This window comes from Galleria mellonella, unplaced genomic scaffold, assembly GCF_026898425.1.
Source record: "Galleria mellonella isolate WM207_F2 unplaced genomic scaffold, CSIRO_AGI_GalMel_v1 utg312, whole genome shotgun sequence".
In the NCBI taxonomy this organism is placed as follows: domain Eukaryota; kingdom Metazoa; phylum Arthropoda; class Insecta; order Lepidoptera; family Pyralidae; genus Galleria; species Galleria mellonella.
This window is the reverse complement of record NW_026442074.1, coordinates 9,501,843-9,524,875: the sequence shown is the minus strand read 5'-3', so window position 1 is coordinate 9,524,875 and position 23,033 is coordinate 9,501,843. Positions and strand designations below refer to the sequence as shown.

The 23,033-nt window shown below is 30.7% G+C and overlaps 1 protein-coding gene across 1 annotated transcript in view; it reads left to right on the top strand.

The window, feature by feature from the left end:
• Positions 1 to 1,395: 1,395 nt before the first annotated feature.
• LOC113515108 (5-hydroxytryptamine receptor 1A-alpha) overlaps positions 1,396 to 23,033 on the top strand; it is a 43,591-nt gene continuing 21,953 nt past the window's right edge. Inside the window, exon 1 of the mRNA XM_026899254.3 lies at positions 1,396 to 1,738. Coding sequence (XP_026755055.1) covers positions 1,560 to 1,738 — 179 coding nt within the window. The 5' untranslated portion in view covers positions 1,396 to 1,559. The remainder of the gene's footprint in view (positions 1,739 to 23,033) is intronic.

The window sequence follows — 23,033 nt, the reverse complement described above, 5'->3', positions numbered from 1 at the left end:
GAGGAGTGGGAAGGCCAGGTAAGCGCAGGACCCCTTCCTTATGTCCCTAACAATGCTTCAGTTCTGGTCTGACCGCCGTGCGGTGCGAACTGGCTTGTCACGCCATCTGTGAAGTTACCTCTTAACGAAACCCCGTCGGCATGGAGCCCGCTTCCGTTGAAGAGCAGCGCGTCGTAATCAAGTTTCTCTCGAAACTCGGCAAGAATGGCCGTGAAATTTTTGCCGATCTCAGAACAGTTTATGGGGATGATGCTGTGAAGGAACCAACCGTCCACAAGTGGCTAAAAAGATTCAGAGAGGGCCGAAAAAGCGTTCAAGATGACCCACGTTCAGGACGTCCTTCCACTTCACATTCCGACGAAAACGTGGAAAGAATTCGAACTTGTGTTAATGGGGACCGTCGTTTAACGGTCAGACAGGTGGCTGAAGAGCTTAATTTGGGCAAAACCGTGGTCCACGAAATTCTAAGAAACGAACTTCAAATGAAAAAAATTTGCGCCAAGATCGTTCCGTGAGTTTTTGAGTAAAAATTCCATTACGGTGACCGAACACCCCCTATTCGCCGGATTTGGCCCCGTGTGACTTCTTCTTGTTCCCAAAAACCAAATTGGTACTTCGGGGGCGGCATTTGGGGGACATAAATGAGATAAAAAAAGCTACGACGGGGCAGCTGAGAAACCTACAACCAGAGGACTTTCAAGGAGCCTTCTCACAGTGGAAACGGCGTTGGCACAAGTGCATTATGTCACAGGGGGAGTACTTTGAAGGGGATAAAATTGATTTACCTGAATAATTGTAAAATAAAATTTTTAAAAAACTTTTATACGTACTTTCCGGACAAACCTCGTATTTAAGTATGCTTGTGATAATTTATTTTTCATGCGTGAAAATGGCATGGCAACCCCGCCTGCGCTAACGGGATACGCTGGCGGAGCACCAGTGAAGGGTAATAGGTGAGAATGAAAACAGGCCAGTTAGCCCATCATGATGAATTCATCAGGAATTATCCGTGATAGTTTCCAGGGGGAACCGCAAGGAGGTCGACCTGGTTGGGTATATTGCTAGCAATAGGATTCTCAGTCTCCATTACTAACAATCCCTTTCCCCCGCTTGTGATTTATTTTATATTCTTTAATTATAATGTTCTTAAACAATCATCTATCTGTTTAAAGTTTCCATTCAAATCTGCCAAGAAACGTTATGGCGAAATTTGGAGATGTGATTTATGTTTTACCACTGAACATAAACTATAATTAAAATTACGATTTCCTGCCAAGATTTACCAGGAGCATTGAAAGAGTCTTTTGAAATGAATGGCCGTTCGAGTTTTGCGATCGTAGTAAAACCGGCTCGAAGAGTGGGGGTTAACAAGCGACGGTTCACCATCGCAACGGACCAAACGATCGTCGCCCAGTTGTCATTCGACAGCGCTACGAGAAAGACGCGGCCTCACGACTGCGTGTTCTCAAAACTTTACGCGACTAACAACTGCAGTGTATTCGGAATTCGAACTGAGAGTGTTTAGTTGCAAGTGATAGTGGTTTAGTGATGACTATAGAATGGAACAGCCTACTCTCGTGTCTCCTGGACAAACGTTGATGTCAGAGGGAATGGAAGCGAGGGACCGGCTCGTTAAGGAGATAGTACTCCTAGCGCTTTTCTTGGTGTCCACGGCGGCAAACTCGTTGGCGCTGTTAGTTTTCTGTCGACGACCTGGACTTAGGACAATATCTAATCGGTAAGCTCTCAAAACTTTATACTTGCCTGGTAGTTTATAAGTTTTTGTAGTTAGTTTTTTATAAGTTTTAAATTATTATATACCAGGATATTTTAAAAATATAAATGGTTAATTACAATAACAATTAAATCAAGGTTGTAAATTTTATAAACGAATAAGAAATCAGTTAATACAACAACCAAATATCAACGCCTAATGAGTCTGTTTCGCAATATTTCACCTTTGCCTCTGTTCTACTCGAATATTTACATCTAAATTGCACACCGTCTGGTTATAATTTATTATATCCTGTTATAAAACTTAAAAGGAAATTCATTTTGAGACACAAAATTTCTAATAACGTTTCTTACAAAATGAACATTTTTTGGATGATACAAGTAACATTATTTCCAAACAGCCTTTTAAAACAAGACGACGTTAGCCCAAAACATCTATCGTTAGGAATAATCAAACAAAACCATTTGAAATCCGGTCACAACTTTGAAAGTTCATTTGTTGTCAGGTAGGTACACTATCCCCAAGTTGGGATAGAGCCAAAATGCACAGTATTATTAGACTATTAGTGTCTGTGAGTACAGCTACCTGAGATCTTTATGGTGGATTGTAAGACTTTCGATAATTTACGACTCAAGAAAAATACTGTTACTCGTGCTCGAAAGTTCACATTGTAATTTTATATATAATGCCAACAGAAATGTTTGATAAAGACAATATGTTGGATAATCCAGCTTTTCGCAATGTAAGTTGATGTTACGTTTCACCACATGATACTCTGTCTGCGGTTCATTCTGTTTTTTTTTTCGATGTTATTGAAATAAAAAAAAAATGTACCGAACATCGTAACGGTAGTCAGATGTAAGAGTGAACGCACTATTTCATTTAAATGTGTAACCATCTAAATTTTCTAAACAAATACAATACTAAAAATTTTAAAAATACCTAGAGAGATCTAATTTGAAGTAAAAAATATTAAAATCAAAAGCAATTATATTAAAACGAACCTTCAGTAAATACTTGTTAAAACCTATGAAGAAATCTAAACATTATTCGTGCACGATGAATTTTTATGGGAGTAATCGTAAAATTGCAATAATTTATGACTAGAAAGTTGTTTAATATAGTTTATGCTATTTACAAATATTTTGTAAATAGCAAATTAGACAATGTACAATTTAGAAATTTAGATAATGATCTGATTCAGTTTATTTGTAATACGGCTACCTTATTGCAATTTACAAAACTAACCGTAATGTGTAATTTAATAGCATTAACGTTGTTATTTGTAATACATGTTTTTGGCTTTATGGCCCAATTGATTACTTTTAGTAGTGGCAACAACTCGTGTTGTACAACACAACGTTTTACTTTAAACTCTTTACAATCCAAATGAGTTTGATCGTTTCTTCAGAACTCATTAACGGTCGCGCGTTGAACGGTTTGTTTATACTTAAACATCCTCTCTATTAGTAATTTTAATTTAATGTCTAAAATGCTTCTTGTAATCAGGCCATATATGGTCGTGTTCTGATTTACATTTATCTATCTTCCCGCCAAGTCATTTGCGAGGTAGATATAGAGCCAATGTCAAAGGTCTTTATCCATAATATACATTTCTTGCTTCATGTACTTTTATCCTGTTGCTGGACGATTTATATGCTTTATCCTGATATATATTATTTATTACTTAAATTTTATTTGCTTCAAATCTTTTTTGTTGAGATGTTCAGTGTGATAATACCTACAAAGCGGTTCTCACTGAACTAATGATTCATACAAATCTAGTTGACCCCAAATAATTGTACCCGACCAATTGTAAGAAACGCTGCAACAGTCTTGGACAAAGGTCTGTGTGAATTTGATTTGGCAATTGGCTGGGTTGTAGCAATATCCATTGTTGGAAAGTTTTAGGGCGAATGTAAAATTCCATTTTAAATCTTATCATTAATTTGATTTGGTGTTATCTTTTATTAAATTATACTTAATAATGAAGTAGTTTAATATAAGTTTAATATGTGTACCTAGACTGGCGGCGAAGCATGATATTCGTTTATATTATCTTGAATTATTTAATCAGTTACTATGCAAGCAGCAAACATCATTGTCATTGTCATATACAATGATAATTAATCACATAGTGATTCAATGAATAAGAATGAATATTGTAAATGGGGATATGACAATAAATAATGCTGTGTAGAACAGACATAATATAATTAGAAAATCCTTATCACGAAAAATATCTTTGTAACTATTAAGTACTAAGTCTACACATAAAGTTTATGATCTCAATACTGAGTCTAATTTTGAAGAATGATAATCTAAATTAGTACAAATGAATACGTCGATTCAATTGCTATGTTTTAAAATGTTATAAAGATTGTTGTTTGTATTGTGAAGAATTTATCGTTTATTTATCTCAAATGTCATTAAAATTTCTCTATTTTTTTCTCATATGTATGTGATGCAGAAAAATGTAATACTTATGACGTAACAATAAATTATCTAATCCACTCACTACTTGTAGAAAAGAACGTCATTTGTGTTCTTTTCTCACTATTATCATGTCAAGTTTCTTTTAAAATATTACTATATCATTATTTACATGATTTCCTTTCGTATGTTTACGTATTTTTCACAAATTGATCATAGTTGTTTGGTTACCATGTGAGCTTGTCTCTGCAACTGGGTGTTCATAAAGTTTGTTTTAACTGCCAATTGTTTAAACATTATACCTATTACTAGTCGTGCAACATTATAAAATTTATCTTCGTTAGTGCATACGTGTCTCATTATTTGCAAATTTTTTATTTTACTTCAGTTTTTCATCAGCGTCGTTAAAATATTTATTATCTAATTGCAAAATGCTGATATTAAAATTTATATAGATGACAATTTATAGACTAATCTTGTAAATAAACGAATAAATTAAAAAGAAAACGGCACGGAAAGTAACATAAATCTCAAACGCGAACGATAAATTTATCGAAAATAGTAATGAACTGCATAGTGGGTCAATAGCAGACGAGTGGAATAAACCGTTCAAGCTGTATATAATATCAGTAATGCTATGGACACACTATTGGCGTTTCTTGCTTAAACTAATCCTTACTGGCAGGGGGGAAAGGGATTGTTAGCAATGGAGATTGACAGCCCCATTGCTAGCAATATGTCCTATCAGGACAACCTCCACGTGGTTTCCCCTGGAAACCATCGTGAAAAATCTTTGTTGAATTCGTCACGATGGGCTAACTGACCTGCTTCATACTCACCTATCATCCTTCACTGGTGCCCCGCCGGTGTATACCGATAGCGCGGGTGGGGTTACCATTCTATTATCATCCATTAAAAAAAAATGCCAGTAAGGATTTACTGGCATGTTTATATTAATCTCGAAATAATAACACTAACAAAAAAAATCTAAAATTATAACGTAAAGTCCAAATACCCAAAGAGATTTATAAAAAATAAACAAAGACGTGATTCGAACTTTACTAAATAAACATTAAAATCTTATACAATGACGGTGCATTAATGAATGATGATTTTAGAATAAAGAATGACGTCATGTAGAATTACCTACTTTGTGAAAGACGAAGGTGACATCTTAGAAGATTTAAGTGCGTTGTAATTCGCGATTATTCTCCTTTTCAACCGACTTCAAGAAAGGTTTTCAATTTATTTGTATTTTTTTAATGTTTGAAAATTCTTTTTATATCTGAAAGGATACTCTTCTTTTTAAAGTTGATTAATAACGCACACCTTTATCAGGTTTAAATCGTTCGCAATATTAACTTCATTTTATTAAATTGTGAATAGTAAGTATCCTATTTTAATCTCACAGTTATAAGTACAGATAGTGTTTACTATCATAAAAACCTTGTTGCCAGCTTTGGCATAGTGAAGTGATAGTAGAAACTTATTTCCTGGAATAAATAAAGTTGTTGTTAACCTTGAAAAATGAGAGTTTAGTGCTGGACCAATTATAATCTTGCATTTTGTTTTGGATTTGACTCGGTATGTACTTTGTTATAATGTTAAAGAATTTTATGTACTCAATTAATTTATTATCAAACTAGTGTTTTATTAAAACACCTTGGTCTTGCATGCTATTTTGAAAACAAAGTACTTAGGCGACGCCGTGGAAATTACCAGCTAATGGTGTACTGTCAGCTGGTAATTTAAAATATATAAATTTATATAATTGTTTTTTTTTAACTCGGTTAATAAACAAACTTTTCCTATTTATAATATTAGTTTGCATTAAATATTAGTCAGACATCATTACAGTAAAAATTAACACCGTTTAAATTTTACTGGTTGTATGAATTTATTAATGTGTATTTAATTGTATTTAATTAATTAACATTGTTTATACACAGTTGTAATCGATGTTGTAATTTGGAAGAAATCAAATTATTAATTAATTATTGTATGTTAATATTTTATTTTACGAAAACAATTCATATACTGCAGTCGTAGTGGTACTGTAAACCTATTTTAAATATCAGCGTGTTTTGTCTCTGTCTAATGTATTAAAAATTAATCTTAAAAGAAGAAGACAAATCAGTTCAATAGCGTTTATGAGTATTAACTCCACATTCTTAACAATTGCATAATATATACTAATATACAAAACTGAAGAGTTTGTTTGTTTGAATGTCTTTGAAACTACCAGCCGGATTTGATTAATTCTTTTTTGCATTCATTACCTCATTTCTTGAGGAAGGCTATTCAAAACCAGGTCGAAATCGCGGGATATAACTAGCAATAAATAAATGGTACGATAATAATACTATGAAGAATTAACTGGTGATCTCATAGCTTTTACTATATATGTTTATATATATGCAAACATCTTATAATCTAATCATTTTACTGCTTTCACAATCATTTTATTAAACATTTTGTTATTGGTCTTTAAATATTTATAGGATGTTGTAACTTAAAAGGAAAATATTACTTTTATAGGATCATTTTATTGTCTGTCTATCAAAACCCATTCTCACAGGAACGCGTGTAGGTATCAAGTGGAAATTAATACCAAAATACTCAAGTCTGCAATTCCTTGAAGTTGTGAAAAAATCAAACTTCTAAGTACACGCAATCAAAAGGTATGTGTCGTCATTATAATGACTTACTGCTCGACCACAAATCCATCGATTATCTTCTATAAATATTTTTTTTTAGGATGGATGAAAGTTGAAAATATGTTTTTTTTTTATATATATAGAATATATTTATATAACATTTTAATTATTTCTTTTTATATTATGCAGCTCCACCTGCGCTACCCGTATACGCTGGTGGAGCACCAGTGAAGGGTGATCGATGAAAATGAAAACAGGCCAGTTAGCCCATCATGATTTCATCAGGAATTAACCATGATAGTTTCCAAGAGGAACCGCGAGGAGGTCGACCTGGTTGGGTATATCACTAGCAATGGGATTCTCGGTCTCTAGTACTAACAATCCCATTCCCCTCTATAAATATATTTTAACATTTGCGAGGGAATCAAAACGTATAGGATACTATGACCTAGAATCATGAATTTTGACAAGAAGTTATGTTATACAGTACAAGTAAATGGGAAACCTCAAAATTGTAAATTTGTAATTACATCACAATTTTTTTCAATTAAAATTTGCATGGAGTCCTCGGTGCGCACCGACTGAGTTAGATTCGCATTTGACCGGTTTTTTAATGCCTGAATTACTTATTACATTTGCGTCTGTCTAATGATATGTAGTTTATATACAAATTTGTATTACAAGGAAAATGCATGTTATTTAAATACGGGGATATACCGTGTACTGGTACAAAAAATGCATGTTTTACCTTTACCTATTTTTTTTTTTAATTTATATTAATTGTTTTTGTACTATGCATAAACTAGGTTGCATGAAAGTTATTCATTTTCATAACTGGATTTATCATATCAGTTGTTGTCTGTCTATTGTTGAACATAGGCCTCCTCAATAGACTGCCATAAGGAGCGATCTTGAACCACCTGCATCCAACGATTGGCTGTGTGGTCCCAGCATAGAATAGTCCACTCTTATCTTTCCCATAGGTATTGTAAGAGGCAACTAAGGGAACTTGGGGGGGGGGGGGGGAAGGGATTGTTAGTAATGGAGACTGAGAATCCCATTGCTAGCAATATACCTAACCAGGGCGACCTCCACGCGGTTCCCCCTGGAAACTATCATGGTTAATTCCTTATGAATTCATCATGATGGGCTAACTGGCCTGTTTTCATTTTCATCTATCACCCTTCACTGGTGCTCCGCCAGCGTATCCCGTTAGTGTAGACGGGGTTACCATACCATTTTCACCCATCAAAAAAAAAAAAAAACTGAGGGAACTTATGTTCTAAGGACGGGCAGTAATGTTCCACTTAAAACATTATTGAAAGCCTTAATGCAGTTGCCAAACCACCTGCCAAGCGTGACACCTACTAGCAAAACTCCCTAATGGTAAACTTAATTGGAGTAAAAATTGTTAATTACAGATATTGCAAAATCCTTTTACTGTTGTTAGTACGGAACAAAAGTACACTTTACAACACTATGTCTGTAATACACATGTAGAGTATATTTCGTAAGGCGTTCTTGACCGCTTATTTCTGTTGTTAAAAGCACCCTGCCTGATGGGATTAATAAAAATAACTTCTATCGCAATAGAATACGTCATATTTCCTTTTGGAATTGTCTCTTTAATATAAAGCGTATTCAAAAATCAAATTGTCACACCTTTTGGCATGTAACTTCAAAGATTGCCAGAGAGAGTCGTTTATCAAAATCATTCTGCATTATACTTAACTACAATATTCTTGTCACATTTGCTATTTGTGACGGTTAAAACATTAATGTTTTTTTTTTTAATATCACTATTATGTTATGTAAAATTCAATTTCAATACTTTTACCGATATTATAATTGTGAAAGTGATTTTGTTTGTCACATTGTAGCGTCTTATAATGAAAGTTGGTATATACGTACTTTATAGGGTGGAGAAGGATACAGGCTACTTTTTATCTTTGTCACGCAGATAAAGTCGTGAGTAAAAGCTAGTAGATTCATAAAGTGAGATTCACAACTAAGTACCGTATAGTTTGTTTTATTTACAATCAAATCAAGATTATGTATCTGTAAGCCATACATTACAAAGTTTCTCGACCCATAAGGAACATCTAGGACGGACATAAATATAGACCAATATATTATTGTTATTGAATGAATTCTCCACAAAAACTCAGTTGTTAACAGAAAAAAACATTCCCGAATTACGCAACTCGAACGTTTTCGTGTCATGATTGAGTAAAACCAAATGGTAATGGTTGGACTATTACATAGCATCATTGCTTCGCGTAAGTAGAGAGGTCGTGAAAATTAGGTCAATATAGAATAAACATAACTCATTGATATCAGTATTTTTCAATTCCTTGACAAAGACATTGTGCAGGCCTCGTTCAATTGATATTGGGTGCAAACTGTGTCAAGAACTATATTTACGGGGTTAAAAGCACTTCATGTATCCAATGAATGGTTAGAGTATGACAGATGTTTCTATCTAATTGAAATTATTGGAGTAGTTTAAAACTATTACATTCGATATAGCATGTTGGCGAGATAAATGACCATTTTCAGTTAAAAATTTATGAGATTCATGCAACTATTCTTCTCGAAGTCAATGACCCAGACTAAGAGATTAGATCATGTATCATAGAACCTAATGAAAATATAGATAAACAAATAATTAAGTAAAAGACACTCTACTGTTGTCCAACAGTAGTACAAATTAATAATCGATTACCTTTATTTTGGAAACGTTTCTGAGATAATATACCAAAACTGGTTTACCTTCTATATGGGGTATATTCGAATAGATTATACTTAAGCAATTTGTGGCAAATGTAGATATTTGCTTATGTTTTAGCCAATAATATATTATAAAAATGAATGAAATATTACACGTCAGTGTATTTATTTTTTTAATCTTATCAGTGTGTGAACTGTGTTAGATTTTATTTATCTTGGCTATTATGTTGTCAAAACATACGTCAGTATGTTTACGACGTTCATTCATATGTTTGTTTGATATATGAATAAATTATGTTTAGCGTACGAATCTGTTTGTATTTTAATACGATACTTCATTTACATAATAATTTGCTCTTTATTCATTGCAACATGTAGTGTACTTAAAGCGTCTACATTTAATACTTGGCTTTCACCTTTTTTTTCTCTTTCTACAATTACCTAACTGTATAATATTATGATAATAGCAATTATGGTATGTCTTGAAAGTAGTTTTTCTTTTATATTTTTTAATAAAATATAAATTTTATCAAATACATAAGCATAATCATATCAAGCAACAATTAGATGAAATAGAGAAAAAGCCTAAAACAGATTCTGTATCTGAGTGAAATGCAAATAATGCAATAGGATAAGTGGAATGTTTATTATAAAATACCTTAAGTGCTGCCGTTATATTGAGCAATACTAATGGCGGTATCAGCTAGCTAAAGTGACTTTCTAGCATTTCACATTTCTACTATCTAAATGAGTGGTCGAATGTTTGGAATGCATTCTGTGATTTACCTCCAGTGTGTATTTGTAAAGTGGAACACGTGTTGAGAAATAGACGAATGTATACAAATAGAAGAAATGGAACACAATGGAAATGAAAAATCTTATTCATTGAACTTTCATGTAAACGCTATTTTATATTGAACAAAGCGTAAAGTTTTCTGTGAAACAGTATAGACCGCATTAAATTTTATAATAATACTATATTTATGAATAACTTTATTATTAGGAATATCTATATAAGATGAAAACCAAATCTTTAGCATCTTTTGAGAGGAGTGCTCTTCTAGAGAAATTTCACCAAAGAAACCTGAGTCGAGAAACTACAAAAATTTTGAGCTTTCCATATTAACAAGGAGCATTCAGCTGTTCAGTTAGTATAGGAGAAATTAAAAAATTGACGTTTTTAGTTTTCTTATTCTGACTTCAAAAAGAACGAGGTTCTCAATTGGATTGTATTTTTTTTATGTTTATTACCTTTCAAGTTCCTCAGTTCTGAACTGATTATTTTCTCTGAAAATTTATTTATTATCTGAAAGGATATACTTTGATCAATTATTTATATTAATTATTTTATCAATATTGGTACAGTAATTTAGTTTTTAAATCAAAGTTATTAGTTTTGTCACCGTTAAAGCCTTTTTTGTGAAATAATTTTAACTATTGATATACGAAACTTCTTGCACTTTCTTCCACGAACTACCATGCTTCGGAATCATCTTCCAGCAGCAGAATTTCCGAACCTTCAAAAAAAGAGCATATTACTTTTTAAAAGGGCGATAGCATATTCTTAATTCCTCTGGCATTTCGAGTGCTCATGCGGTGGTCCTTTACCCAATTAGTTAAGACGCATGCTAGTTTGTCTCTGCATTATACAAAAAATGAAGTTTTTCATATAATAATATTCTATATCACGAGTAAGTTTTTTGTTTTACCCATAACGATTTTGATTCCATTCTGTATATTAAATTTAATGGGACTAAATAATTAAATTTTTCCACAAGTAATATTGTTTTAGGCTTGCGTCTGTTAATTTTGAGCAAGTGTGTTAGGTGAGATATTTATAAATTACCGTACGATGATTAACGATTCCGTAATGTCATGACGCATCATTCAAATAGATCACGAAGCTGGAAACCTGAAGTCAACGTGGGCGGAGTCGATACAAGAATAACAAAGATTAATGTTGGTATTTCGCTATTCAAAACTGGGGATATAGGAAGTCTTGTAATTGTTTGTAAATCAACAAGTCGTTAATTTTAGATATCTTTAATAGGCATGGAATGATTGCAAACAATTCATTCGTTCATTTAAAATGATATTTTTTATTATTACAATAATTTCACATGTGTTAAATCTATAGTGATTTGAAAGAATAATTTCATGCATCAAAATCACAGGTAGTGATTTTTCTTAAACACTGTTATTATAAGTTTTATTTCACTTGCTACTTGTGAAATATTCCGAGCTTTATCTTAAGACAAAGATAGAGATCCGGTTGGAGATGGTTTTGAAAAATTATCGTCATAACTTTCTATAGTAAAATAAGTTGAAACTTTCCAAAGTTCATTATTAGATCATACGAAAGCATAATCTTGATTGATGATTGAGTCACGATCTATTAGATTTAAACGCTTGTCATTTTTATTTCTTAATCAATAGTTCATTTGATGTCTAAAAATATATCATAATGAAAATAATTTGAATACTTTAATTGTTATTCTAATATAAATGTATTGAATTAGGAATGATTGTAAACAGCTTTTGAAGTTCATTCACATATTAAAATGCGCCTATTGACATTATGTATGTATGTTGCATTATCAATGAATATACAGTTAGTGAGTTCAACCACATTTCAATAATTTAAATTTGTAATAATCTTGCCATATTTATTTATATATCTAGATTGCTTACCTGGATATCAGTAGTTATAGTTAATTAAATCTGTTGTTACATTTTAATGCTTTTCAATTATTTCCAAAGAGTTCTTTGTAAATACAATATTTCATTTGATAGTTATCCTGCTAATATTACAAATGTGAAAGTTTAAATACTACGGATTTCAATGTTTCGTAAAGATAGATTATATGCTAAACACATTTTACCTCTAACTATGTGGGCAAAAACGGAAGGATTAGCTAGTGAATAATATTATAATATGGATATATTTATATATTTCAAAAGCCAAATTACCACATACTTCAATTAATTCTATGTTGATATGGCCAAATTCCATTTTGCAAAAAAATGTACACATTTTTAGGATCATTTAATATTTTAATTAACGCCTATGTGTGAAAATATTTCGCACAAGCATAAATTAGAGGTGAACGAAAAGTTTAGTTGAGAATTTATTATTATCAACTCATTTCATTTCTATTTAGCGTTGAAATTCGAGTGGTTGATGTAAATGTTGGTTTGTAGAGGCGTGACGAAGAATTTTAGGCGAGAACGAAACGGGTTCAATTGTTTTAAGCAGGTAGGTATGTGCACGCTTGCGGAATTAGTGATTTTTTTCATTGCTTTTACTTTTGGTGCATTTTTTCCCACACTGATAGAAGGTAGTAAGTCTTCGGTCACAACGTAAATGGTAAAATTTCGATGACCTGTTTTCTCGCGGCTACTTTTTATTATAAAGTTGAATGGCCGGATGTTTCTTTAAGTCAGGTACTTATCTGTTATATTGTAGAGTAATATATTTATTTAAAATCACCTGCCTATAAAAATATATTGAAGTTTTTTTTTTATAATAACAATACAGTATTAAAAATAATCACTTGCACAATTAGAACTAGGTTTTAGATTAAAATAATGGATAACTTTCAAACTATGAAGTTGATATTACTTTTTAGACCCCAAGAATGTGATAATGTACATTTTAATATTAATTCTATTCCTAATTTTAATAATACATGATATATTTTGTACTAAAAGATTGTTTACATAAAGTTCATAATCGATCGCAATTCTGCAAGGTCTAATTAAAAAATTGTGTCAAAATTTGTTATCAAACATAATATTTCTGATTCAGTTATCACTGAATATAGATCTTTAATTGTTCATTGAATAAGTATAAAATGAGACTGGCTTTAGTCTGTATTACTTAATTGTACCATTGAACATTTATATCCTTGAACGTCTTTTGTTTCTAGTACAAAGTCCAAGAATGGACTTGTATGTATTATATGACCGCGCATATATTACGGTATACTTATTGTTAAAATTCAAAGCACAGCACAGCATGGAGATCTTGATAACTCTAACAGTACTGTTGCTACACAGTCAAAACTTAAAATGCGTTATTAAATATGTTTACATGGATTTAAAATTTAAAAATATTTACGCAATTGCTAATCCTGCTTTTGGAAATCTGAAATTAATGTAGAGAGAAAAATATGAGAGTTGCGTATTAAATTCCGTTAATTCGAATTCTTGGATAGTTATATTTTTATTCTACTATTATTATAAATTTAAGTAATATAGAAAAGAAGGTCAAAATTTGCATGTATTTTTTATGAATGTAATATGAGATACTTATCTTTGATCGATCGATTTTGATGGCTCTTTTGCAATTAATTAAACTCATTCCCGAGTTCGTCCTATATTTCGTTCAATACATTTTTTATATTTTTTACAAGTACACTATGCTCGCACAAGAAGTCGCTGCTTTTTTACACAACAATTTTAAAGTTATATTTGATATGTTGTATTACCGATATGAGAAGATAAACGTGCCAATAATGCTAGTATACAAAACAATTAAATGTCAGAAGTTAAAAAAAAGGTTCACTTGAAGTGACAATACACTATAAAACAGAATTCTAGGCTGTGATTTATTTGGCTCTCATTATGATTTCATGTTTCTATTTCGGTCGTTTATTGTATAAATTGATTTTGTAAAATCTTCTTTAAAACAGTAATTTATACGTTAAATTGAAAAATTAATCTCTTGCATTATTAGTAGTTTTATGAGGTTGAAGGAAGAAACCTAACGATTAGGTACGTAGACATTTTTAGTTACATGGTTATTACACTTCTTTTACTGTATCAATTGTATAGGGTTTACTCCCGTTGAAAATAAAAATGTATTATAAAAACGGGATTTCACATTCTAAATTTAAATATTATCAATGTTTTTTGTCTACAAAACATATCGTCTTTCATCTGTTCTTGATTGATGTAGCTTTTTTGCGAAGAACGTACTGGTTTAACGTCGAATAATCGTAACAGATCCCTAAAGCATGACAAACTGGATCTTTGGACTGTTGATGTGGGTATTTTAAAACGTGGGCAACGAACTTGGTCAGACTTAAATTATATGGGTGGGCCCAGTTGCTGCTAGCTCGAGATGACTCATACAACATCATTAGATATATGTCCAAGTATTTTTTTTTATATATAATTAATTGTTACTTTCATAGCACAAATGTCAAATGTTTAAACCTTTTAATGCATAAACGTCGATCGTCTGTGTTTCCTATGAGTTTCTGACAAATAGAAAAAATTGATGAAAGTAGGTAGATGTCGCTTTCAAATATTGTTTATGTTCTGAATGTATAAACTGTGTTACCTTTCTTAAGTAGTAGACGCTAGCTATAAACAGTTTCTATTAGCACATAGACTGCAGTCAAGAATAAAAATATTTATTTAGTTTGATTTATCGAGACTAAATGACGCCGTGCGCACAGTACGTATTTTTTTTTTCAAGGCAAAGACAGCAATTTAATTACTTATGGCAGTATTGATGGGCACATTAGCACTGACAATGGTAGACATAAATTTCTTCTGTTCGGCGTTAATACTCTGAATGGATTTGACGGTCAAGGCTGGACGCTACCACGATTTCGATAGATATGAAAAAAATAACAGTTTCGTATCGTTTTCGTTTGAATATATGATCGTTAACTTTCCAAGAGAGGTATCATGGTAGGTTGTATTTTTCAGTCACGCAGACTCGAAGAATTTAGAACCGTTTGTCATGCAATGCAATAGTTGGATTTGCGGTTCATCGCCGAAAATAGAAATACTTAAAAATATTATCAGGTTAATATTTGTCACTCTTGTTCATTGGACAATAGAAATTTGGCAAGTGTTTGTGAAATATTAGACTAAATCAATTATTGGACAATATTGGGATAATACGAAGGTAACGTAAGTGGACAATATGGTAAAGTAGGCCCAACAAATAAGGCTCTTTTCAATTTAAAAAATCTCAAAGACAATCCATAGATAATACGAGAGACTATTAATATTACATTTGAATATAATTGTATAAGGTGCTCATAATTTTGTAAATTTTAATACATGTCTTATAATATTTATAACAGAATCTAATTATGAATATAAATAGATATCATTTGAGAAGGTAACAGAATTTGATGATCTCGAGACGTAAGAGCAGTGTGTGATATTTGAGACACAATATCAGCTCAACATATTTCGAATGTAAATGGAGGTTTGAAATCTGTACGTACATATGTTCTTTAAAAGCAAAATTAATTTATTTATCAGTCCGTGGAAAATTATTGTTGTGGCCTTTGAAGCAATTATAATTGTATGTAAGTATAATATAACTATTCGCCTTCAAACAGCCTTTGTGGTCAGTGACCTTACCGTTTCATTATATAGTTCAATGAATAAACTATTACACAATAAAGGGCTTAATAAACTTGTAATTAATGTAATGCATAATTTAAAATTGTAATTGGATCTCCCGTTGTGTAATCTAATATAGAAATTATAAATTGAACACCTACACTTGAAATATCTTGTTTGTAGATTTATGATTCCAATAAGTTTCAATAAGAAGGCGGATTAATTTTCTCTCTAATTAGTAAATTTTCCTCAAATCCATTCAATAATTTGAGCGTTATTTGGTAATAAATACCCAAAACCTTTTTGTTATAATTACAGTTTGTTTAGTAAGTGAAAATACATAAAAATATGATACTCGTGTAAAATAAATGGCTCTTTTATAATTTTTCTAAACATAGATTATTTAATTGAAAATTTGAATTGAAATGGAAAATAATGTTAATACTGATGATTTAAATAAATTGTTCCTTATCTCCAATGATTTATAATTGAATTAATTAGTTCGAAATCTGAGCTAAATTAACAATACAATGTAATACAATCATGTCTTTATTAAAGAATCGTGAGATATGAATATATAAGATTCATTGTGTCTTATCAAAGTTGAGCAAGAGCTGTAAGTTAAAAAATATTTTTATCTTTAAGCTCACTGTACGTTTTTTTATATCAAATTTATCACCTCACTGAGTTGTTTGATCTTTAAAACTTTAAGAAACACGATTGTCCGGATTTGTCGTAATATTCTATTATTGGATTGATCAGAATTATAATACGGTTGCTGAACCGTGCAATTTTATTATTGTATTTTAAAAACATTCTATCGGCTGTCAAAATACTAGTCAAAAGGCCTTTTTCATTGAAGTAAATGAGCATTTAAACACTGACATTATCATTATGCTTCTCGATTGCAGATAAATTGCAATATAAAAGGTAGCTTTAAGTTTGTTATTGGAAAGAGTAAAGTCTTTGATTAATTCCAAAATATCATTGAGGATTAGTACTGTACCAAACTTGCTGTTGGAAAGATTTGCCAACTGTTGCATACAGACTTTATTTTTTTATTAAAATAGATGTCGCAAAGGCATGTATTTTGTATACCAAATCTTTGTTCAAAGTGGCTCCAAATAGGCTCTTATATAACTATAAATATAAGAGTCTATTTGGAGCACATATAAATCTTAATTCAGATTTCTTGCATAAAAGTTTAGAGTATTGTTAAACTGTTATATATATAATGATAGATGATAGTGCAGGCGACATAAAAAAATGCATTGCAGGTGGTATTTCTGTATTCGATGTGGAAGGGAATTGGTTAAAAATAAAATAAAATTACATAATAATAACAGTATAATTTTAATAATGGCATGCTTATTTCTTATATAAATTGAGATATTCGCGTATCTATCTAAGTCTATATTTCCTATTACTGCTTCGATATCATAATACTGCAAGATTCAGTAACTAGAAGTTATTTTGAATCATGTTGAAAAGTAAATCTCGAATATGGATATTCTTAATTGTATTTGCAGGTGCTTGTTGCCTGTTTCTTCATAATGCATAGTATCCTAGCAGTACCAAGCGATTGGTGTGATAATGTGAGACTTACTAATCTTAATCTACTTATTAGACTAGATTACATTATAATGATGTTTAAAGTTTTGTCAAAGATAAATTCACCGTTGTCAGAGATAATGCAATATTATATCCATCATGTTCTTCAAATAGAAATGAGAGTTGATAAACGTGACTTACCTTATTTAGTATTTCTACACTAAGCACGTTTTACTTACACTTTGATAAAGTTATTGCAATTTTATTGCGTTGCACGCAGCATTGCATCACTTTCCTTGTCAACACTATTATAGGGTTTCTGTATTTAAGGGCTTTTAAAGTTTTCATTATGTTCTTTGGCTTGTTCTGCGTTTCGCAAACATTCTATTCCTATAAGTATACTACCGTTTATATTATTATTGTTAAACTTGGCCATCTATGCTTGAGTGTGGGCAGTGAGCAGAGATCTAGTTTCATCATGAGAGATAACAAGTATAGTTGGTTTAACTAGTTAAGGTATATTTAATTATACTGCTTAGTGAAACCGAACTCTTTAATATCCTTTTATACGTGTTGACTTTATTGAAACTTCTACCATCACTATATCTCGATATTGTTTCCTTTTTTGTATTTTGCTTCTCTTGAATCTTCATGACATGTATATGCGTGTACAAAAATTCATTTGAAAATATATATACATTGTTATCGATGAACTATATTAGAAGGTTGTTATTTATTCCCTTATGACCTTCTATACACTCATGATTTTTAAACTGTTTCACTGGTAAAATATTTCTTTAAAAATATGCTAAATATTTCGCCTTCATCCTGTCTAATAAGACGAACTTCAAATTAGACATAATCTGTATGAGACTAACGTAGGAATAAATACCTGATTATTAAAAAAATAATCATAAAAATCAACTCTATTTTAAAAGTTGAAAATCTCATAATATTCACTTCAACAGCAAGTATTCATTTCTAAATCGTTTTTGCGAATACAATATTCGAGGTCTTTCCCTTGCGCCAGGTAAATCTAGGTTTTGCCTTGATGCCAATGCATTTACTGCTTCCATTGACCTATTTTGCAGACAAGTGCATTAGAACATGCTAGTTGCAGTATACAACAGAAAAGTAAATTGTTCCTAAACAATATACAACTATAACTTTTGCATATTTATAATCTGTTTTATTATTATTATTATAATCCTATTAATATTATAAATGCGAAATTTTTAAAAGATTGATAGATGGATATTTGTTACTCTTTTACGCAAAATCTACTGGAATTATTTAATAGAAATTTGATATATGCTTAGGTTGTAAATATATTAATGAACTATGTGTTATTTTGCGTAATTCACATCACTGGTTCGTCGATTAGAATTATTTTGTTTAATTCCGCTAATATTAGTATGCGTAAAACTGCCAATATTTGGTAAATTAGGTTTGGTTGTATCCTAATTTAACATAGGATACTTAATGTACTGATTCTTACAGACACATTTGCAGGATATAGTTAGTATTATAAATGTGAAAGTGAGTTTATTTGTTACCTTTAGGCACCTTTCAACCGTCAAGATTGGATTACACCTACTACATGGCATGGAGAAGGACACAGGAAACTTTTTATTCCGGTCTACGAACATTTCTTAGTTACGTGGACGAAGTCGTGAAAGCTAGTAAATAAAGTTTGATTACTAAATATACTAAGTCAATTAACGTGCCTTGTAACGAATTCAATTATTATAGATAAAACAGATGAAAATATTCATTTATTTATTTATATGCTTGTCTACATTTACGTTAATGAAAAAAAATACTTCAAAAATTTTTAAATCTGAGTTTATTTGAATAAAAATCTTTCTTTCTTATATTCAATCTTAATATGGACATTTATAACGAAAATGTACACAGGCGGACTTATCCCTTAAAGGGATTTCCTCCACTTAACCTTGAGAACCCGACAGTAGAAAGTATCTATATATTTGTAAATTTAATACATTAATATTTTGATTAAAAGAGATGCTAAAATTATTAATTGCGCCAAGTATAGAAAAACATTATATAATATGTACTCTTGTTGACCTTGGGCGTGTAACGGTTTATACTGACTCACCTTCCGATGGTGATGGGTTCGATCTTCGCACAATACAAATATTTGTATTCATAACAGTCTCTTTGTACTGCTCTGGGTATTTTTTCTATGTATAATATGTATTTATAAAAATACAATTTAATATGTCCATCACTTGTCCAATACAAGTTCTGATTGCCAACGGTTAATATTATTACTGATTATTTTGTTTAATTCCGCTATCATTAGTATGTGTGTGACTACTAACACTCAACAATACATACTAATAATAGCGGAATTAAACAAAATAATTTTAATCAAATAACCAGTGATATGGATTTCCACAAGATAACATCTAGTTCGGTAAAAAAATATTATTTTTAATTATTTCATTAATTACGAACGCTAGCTACAAAATTGCGACTTAAGTAATTACATTTCTAAAGGCGTAAAAAAATTGCTGTCAGTTAATGTTTATGGTATCTTTTTTTAAGCTTTATGGCAATGTTATTTACTTTGATACTTTGTCACTTTGTTTACTTTCTGTCATGTTTATCATTCATAAAGAAAGCGGGTCATTGGGTAGACATTGCTAATTTTAAAATGAAATTGTCTTTATATGCGGGAAAAGCAATCCAGTGAAGTGGTGGAATATTCCAATTATGTTGAAAGACGCCTGTATTCCATTTATGAATAATTTAATTAATACAAAAGGGACTTACACCGTTAGTGTAAATCCAATCTAATGTTATAAAAGTGAAAGTGTTTGCTTGTTTTTTACCTTATAGCTTTTTAATGGCTTCAGCAACCACTATGAAATTTGGTATATATGTACTATATGGAATAGAGAAGAATATCCTAGTCTTGCTATATCCCTTACTATTTATCTCTGTTAGTATACTTATCCCATATGTATCCCGGTCATGTGGATTTAGTCGCCCGTAAAAGTTAGTACCTAAATAAAGATGAAGTTACATGATTTTAAATGTAGAAATGTACCTATATAATCATTGTATATTCAAATTTAAATAAATAAATTTTATTCATATCATTGTTTTCTTCTATTGCAATTTACATAAGTTCTTTAGTGCCTTGGACTTCTAAATATTATCCGTGTCTCGCTGAACCCCTAAAAATATTTTTGTGTACCCACTCGCCCAGTTTTATTTTAATATTGCAGAGCAGCTATTTTAATTTTAACATTTTATTTTTAACAAATTCCTTCCAAATATGGATATATTACATTTCATTCAAAATTTGGCATTCTAAAAATATTTAGGATGCCTAAATGCTAATTTTGGCGTTTAAATATTTGCTACTGTTATTATGTATTAATAAAAATTATATATGTATCGTAAAAAAAAATTATTAACTGTGATATCGTACGTCTAAAGTAATATAAAATAACCCAAAATTTTGACATAATTATTGTACCAAAACATTCAAAATCACTATATTAAGATTTTATATAAAATAATTATTACATTATAAATATTCACAAATCCACTTTTCTGTTAAGTATACTTTGGATAAATTGTAATGACGGGTCCAGTGAGCCTACTAAAATAATATGCGGGGTGAGTGGGATGGTTGAAGGGCGAATAGTTCTAAGACTAATATGAGAGCGAGGAATCTGTGTGACATATCATATTTTTTTTAGATTTACGGGTTCTGATATTGTAACATTAATCTGTGATTGATGTATTGATCAGTGATTGATGATTGATGTATACAAATACTGTATCCGAACGTGGCTCTGAAATAATGACGAATAATTTAATATTGTGCCCCACAAAAAAACTATCGACTTCAATTGTGACATAACTTGTTATTTTGATATAAAAATTAATTTATTCAACTGATTTTGATGAAATTTCTACGGGACCAATCTGTGAGTATACTCTTTCAGATAAGAAAAGAATTTGCCAAATCGATTCATATCTGACGGAGTTATGAGGTAACAAACATAAAAAAAAAAAACAACTGAATTGAGAACTTTCTTCTATTTCAAGTCGCTTGAAAATGTATCCTTTGTATTAGTCTGGGACTTGGTATTCCTTATACCAAGTCCCAGACTAATACACTGTAATACTGTGTGTACATTAATACTTATTCACTAAATTTTATTCAAGTCCATTCCTCCATTTAAAAGTAATTGACTAAGAAATAATCAGACATCTTTATAAACTTTTACATTTATTGTGTTAATAGGACAATTATTGATGTCAATTTTTTTTTATATTTTGAAAATATCTAACTACAAATATGATATTTGAAGATTTATTTTTCAAATAAATATTTTTTTTTCATCATTTCTTTATTTGTAATAGATTAATAATTAATTATGAACGTCACTAAATTTAAATTTTTTCTCCAAAAGTGATCCGGAATAGATTGTATTATTGAAGTATCATGGTCGTTCGTTTACAATCTACCTTATATGGGTATCGGTTTAAATTTGCGTCATTTTACGTATGTCATACGTATTAGAATATTTAAATAAGATAATATCTTATATACTTAGTTTCTTTGTGCTAGGGAAAGCACGTACAGTCGTTATTCGGTAAGTTTTGAAGGGAAGGGATAAATATAAATTAATGTTAAAAAGAGAAAAGATTCGGTTTTTTTTTGTGATGAATAGACCAGTTACTATAATAGATTTATTCTGTAACTTTATTATATTTATATATTAATGTCGTATTTTTACGATTCGTTACTTCTTAACTTTATATTCGTTCGAATACTTTTAAAATAATCGACAGGTGAGTTTCTTGCTCATTATTCTTCGTTGAAATTGCATTCCTAATTAAAAAAGAATCAGAAATTAATTTACTAAATTTAAGTATATTCTATTTTGAAACTACGGAATTTCACACAATACCGTTTTTTTCCGTTTTCATCCGCACCATACAGTAAACTTTTCAAAACGTTTCATGCAATTTTAAAATATTAACAAAATTAAGTAAGATTTATTTTTTCTATGTAATTTTTTGTTTAATTATTTATTAATTATACTTCTTCTTCTTCTTATTTAAGAGTTTCCTCTTGGAATTCTTTTCCACTCAGCTTTATTCCAGGCCATATCTTTGACCTTCCAAAACGACATGACACCAAGTGTTTCCTTTATCTGTGCCATGTAGTTATATCTCGGTCTTTTCCTTACGTAAAAACAAAAATACAGTAGGCTTATCTATTATAATGTTTATTTGTAAATTTAGTTTCTTATTTATAAATATGTCAATTCACTATTCCAAATATATTCATTGTATCTATTATTTCAAATTAGATATGAATACAAGAGTTCATATCGAGTCTGGCACAATAGGCACTGTCTATAAAATGAAAACAATGCACCTATGTCATATCGGGAGGTGACAGTAGACAGCATTGTTTTAAAATATTAACGTCCACTGAATTTGTGTAGAGACGAAGTAGGATGGGACATGTTACCAAACATTTCGCCTTTTCAACTACGTAT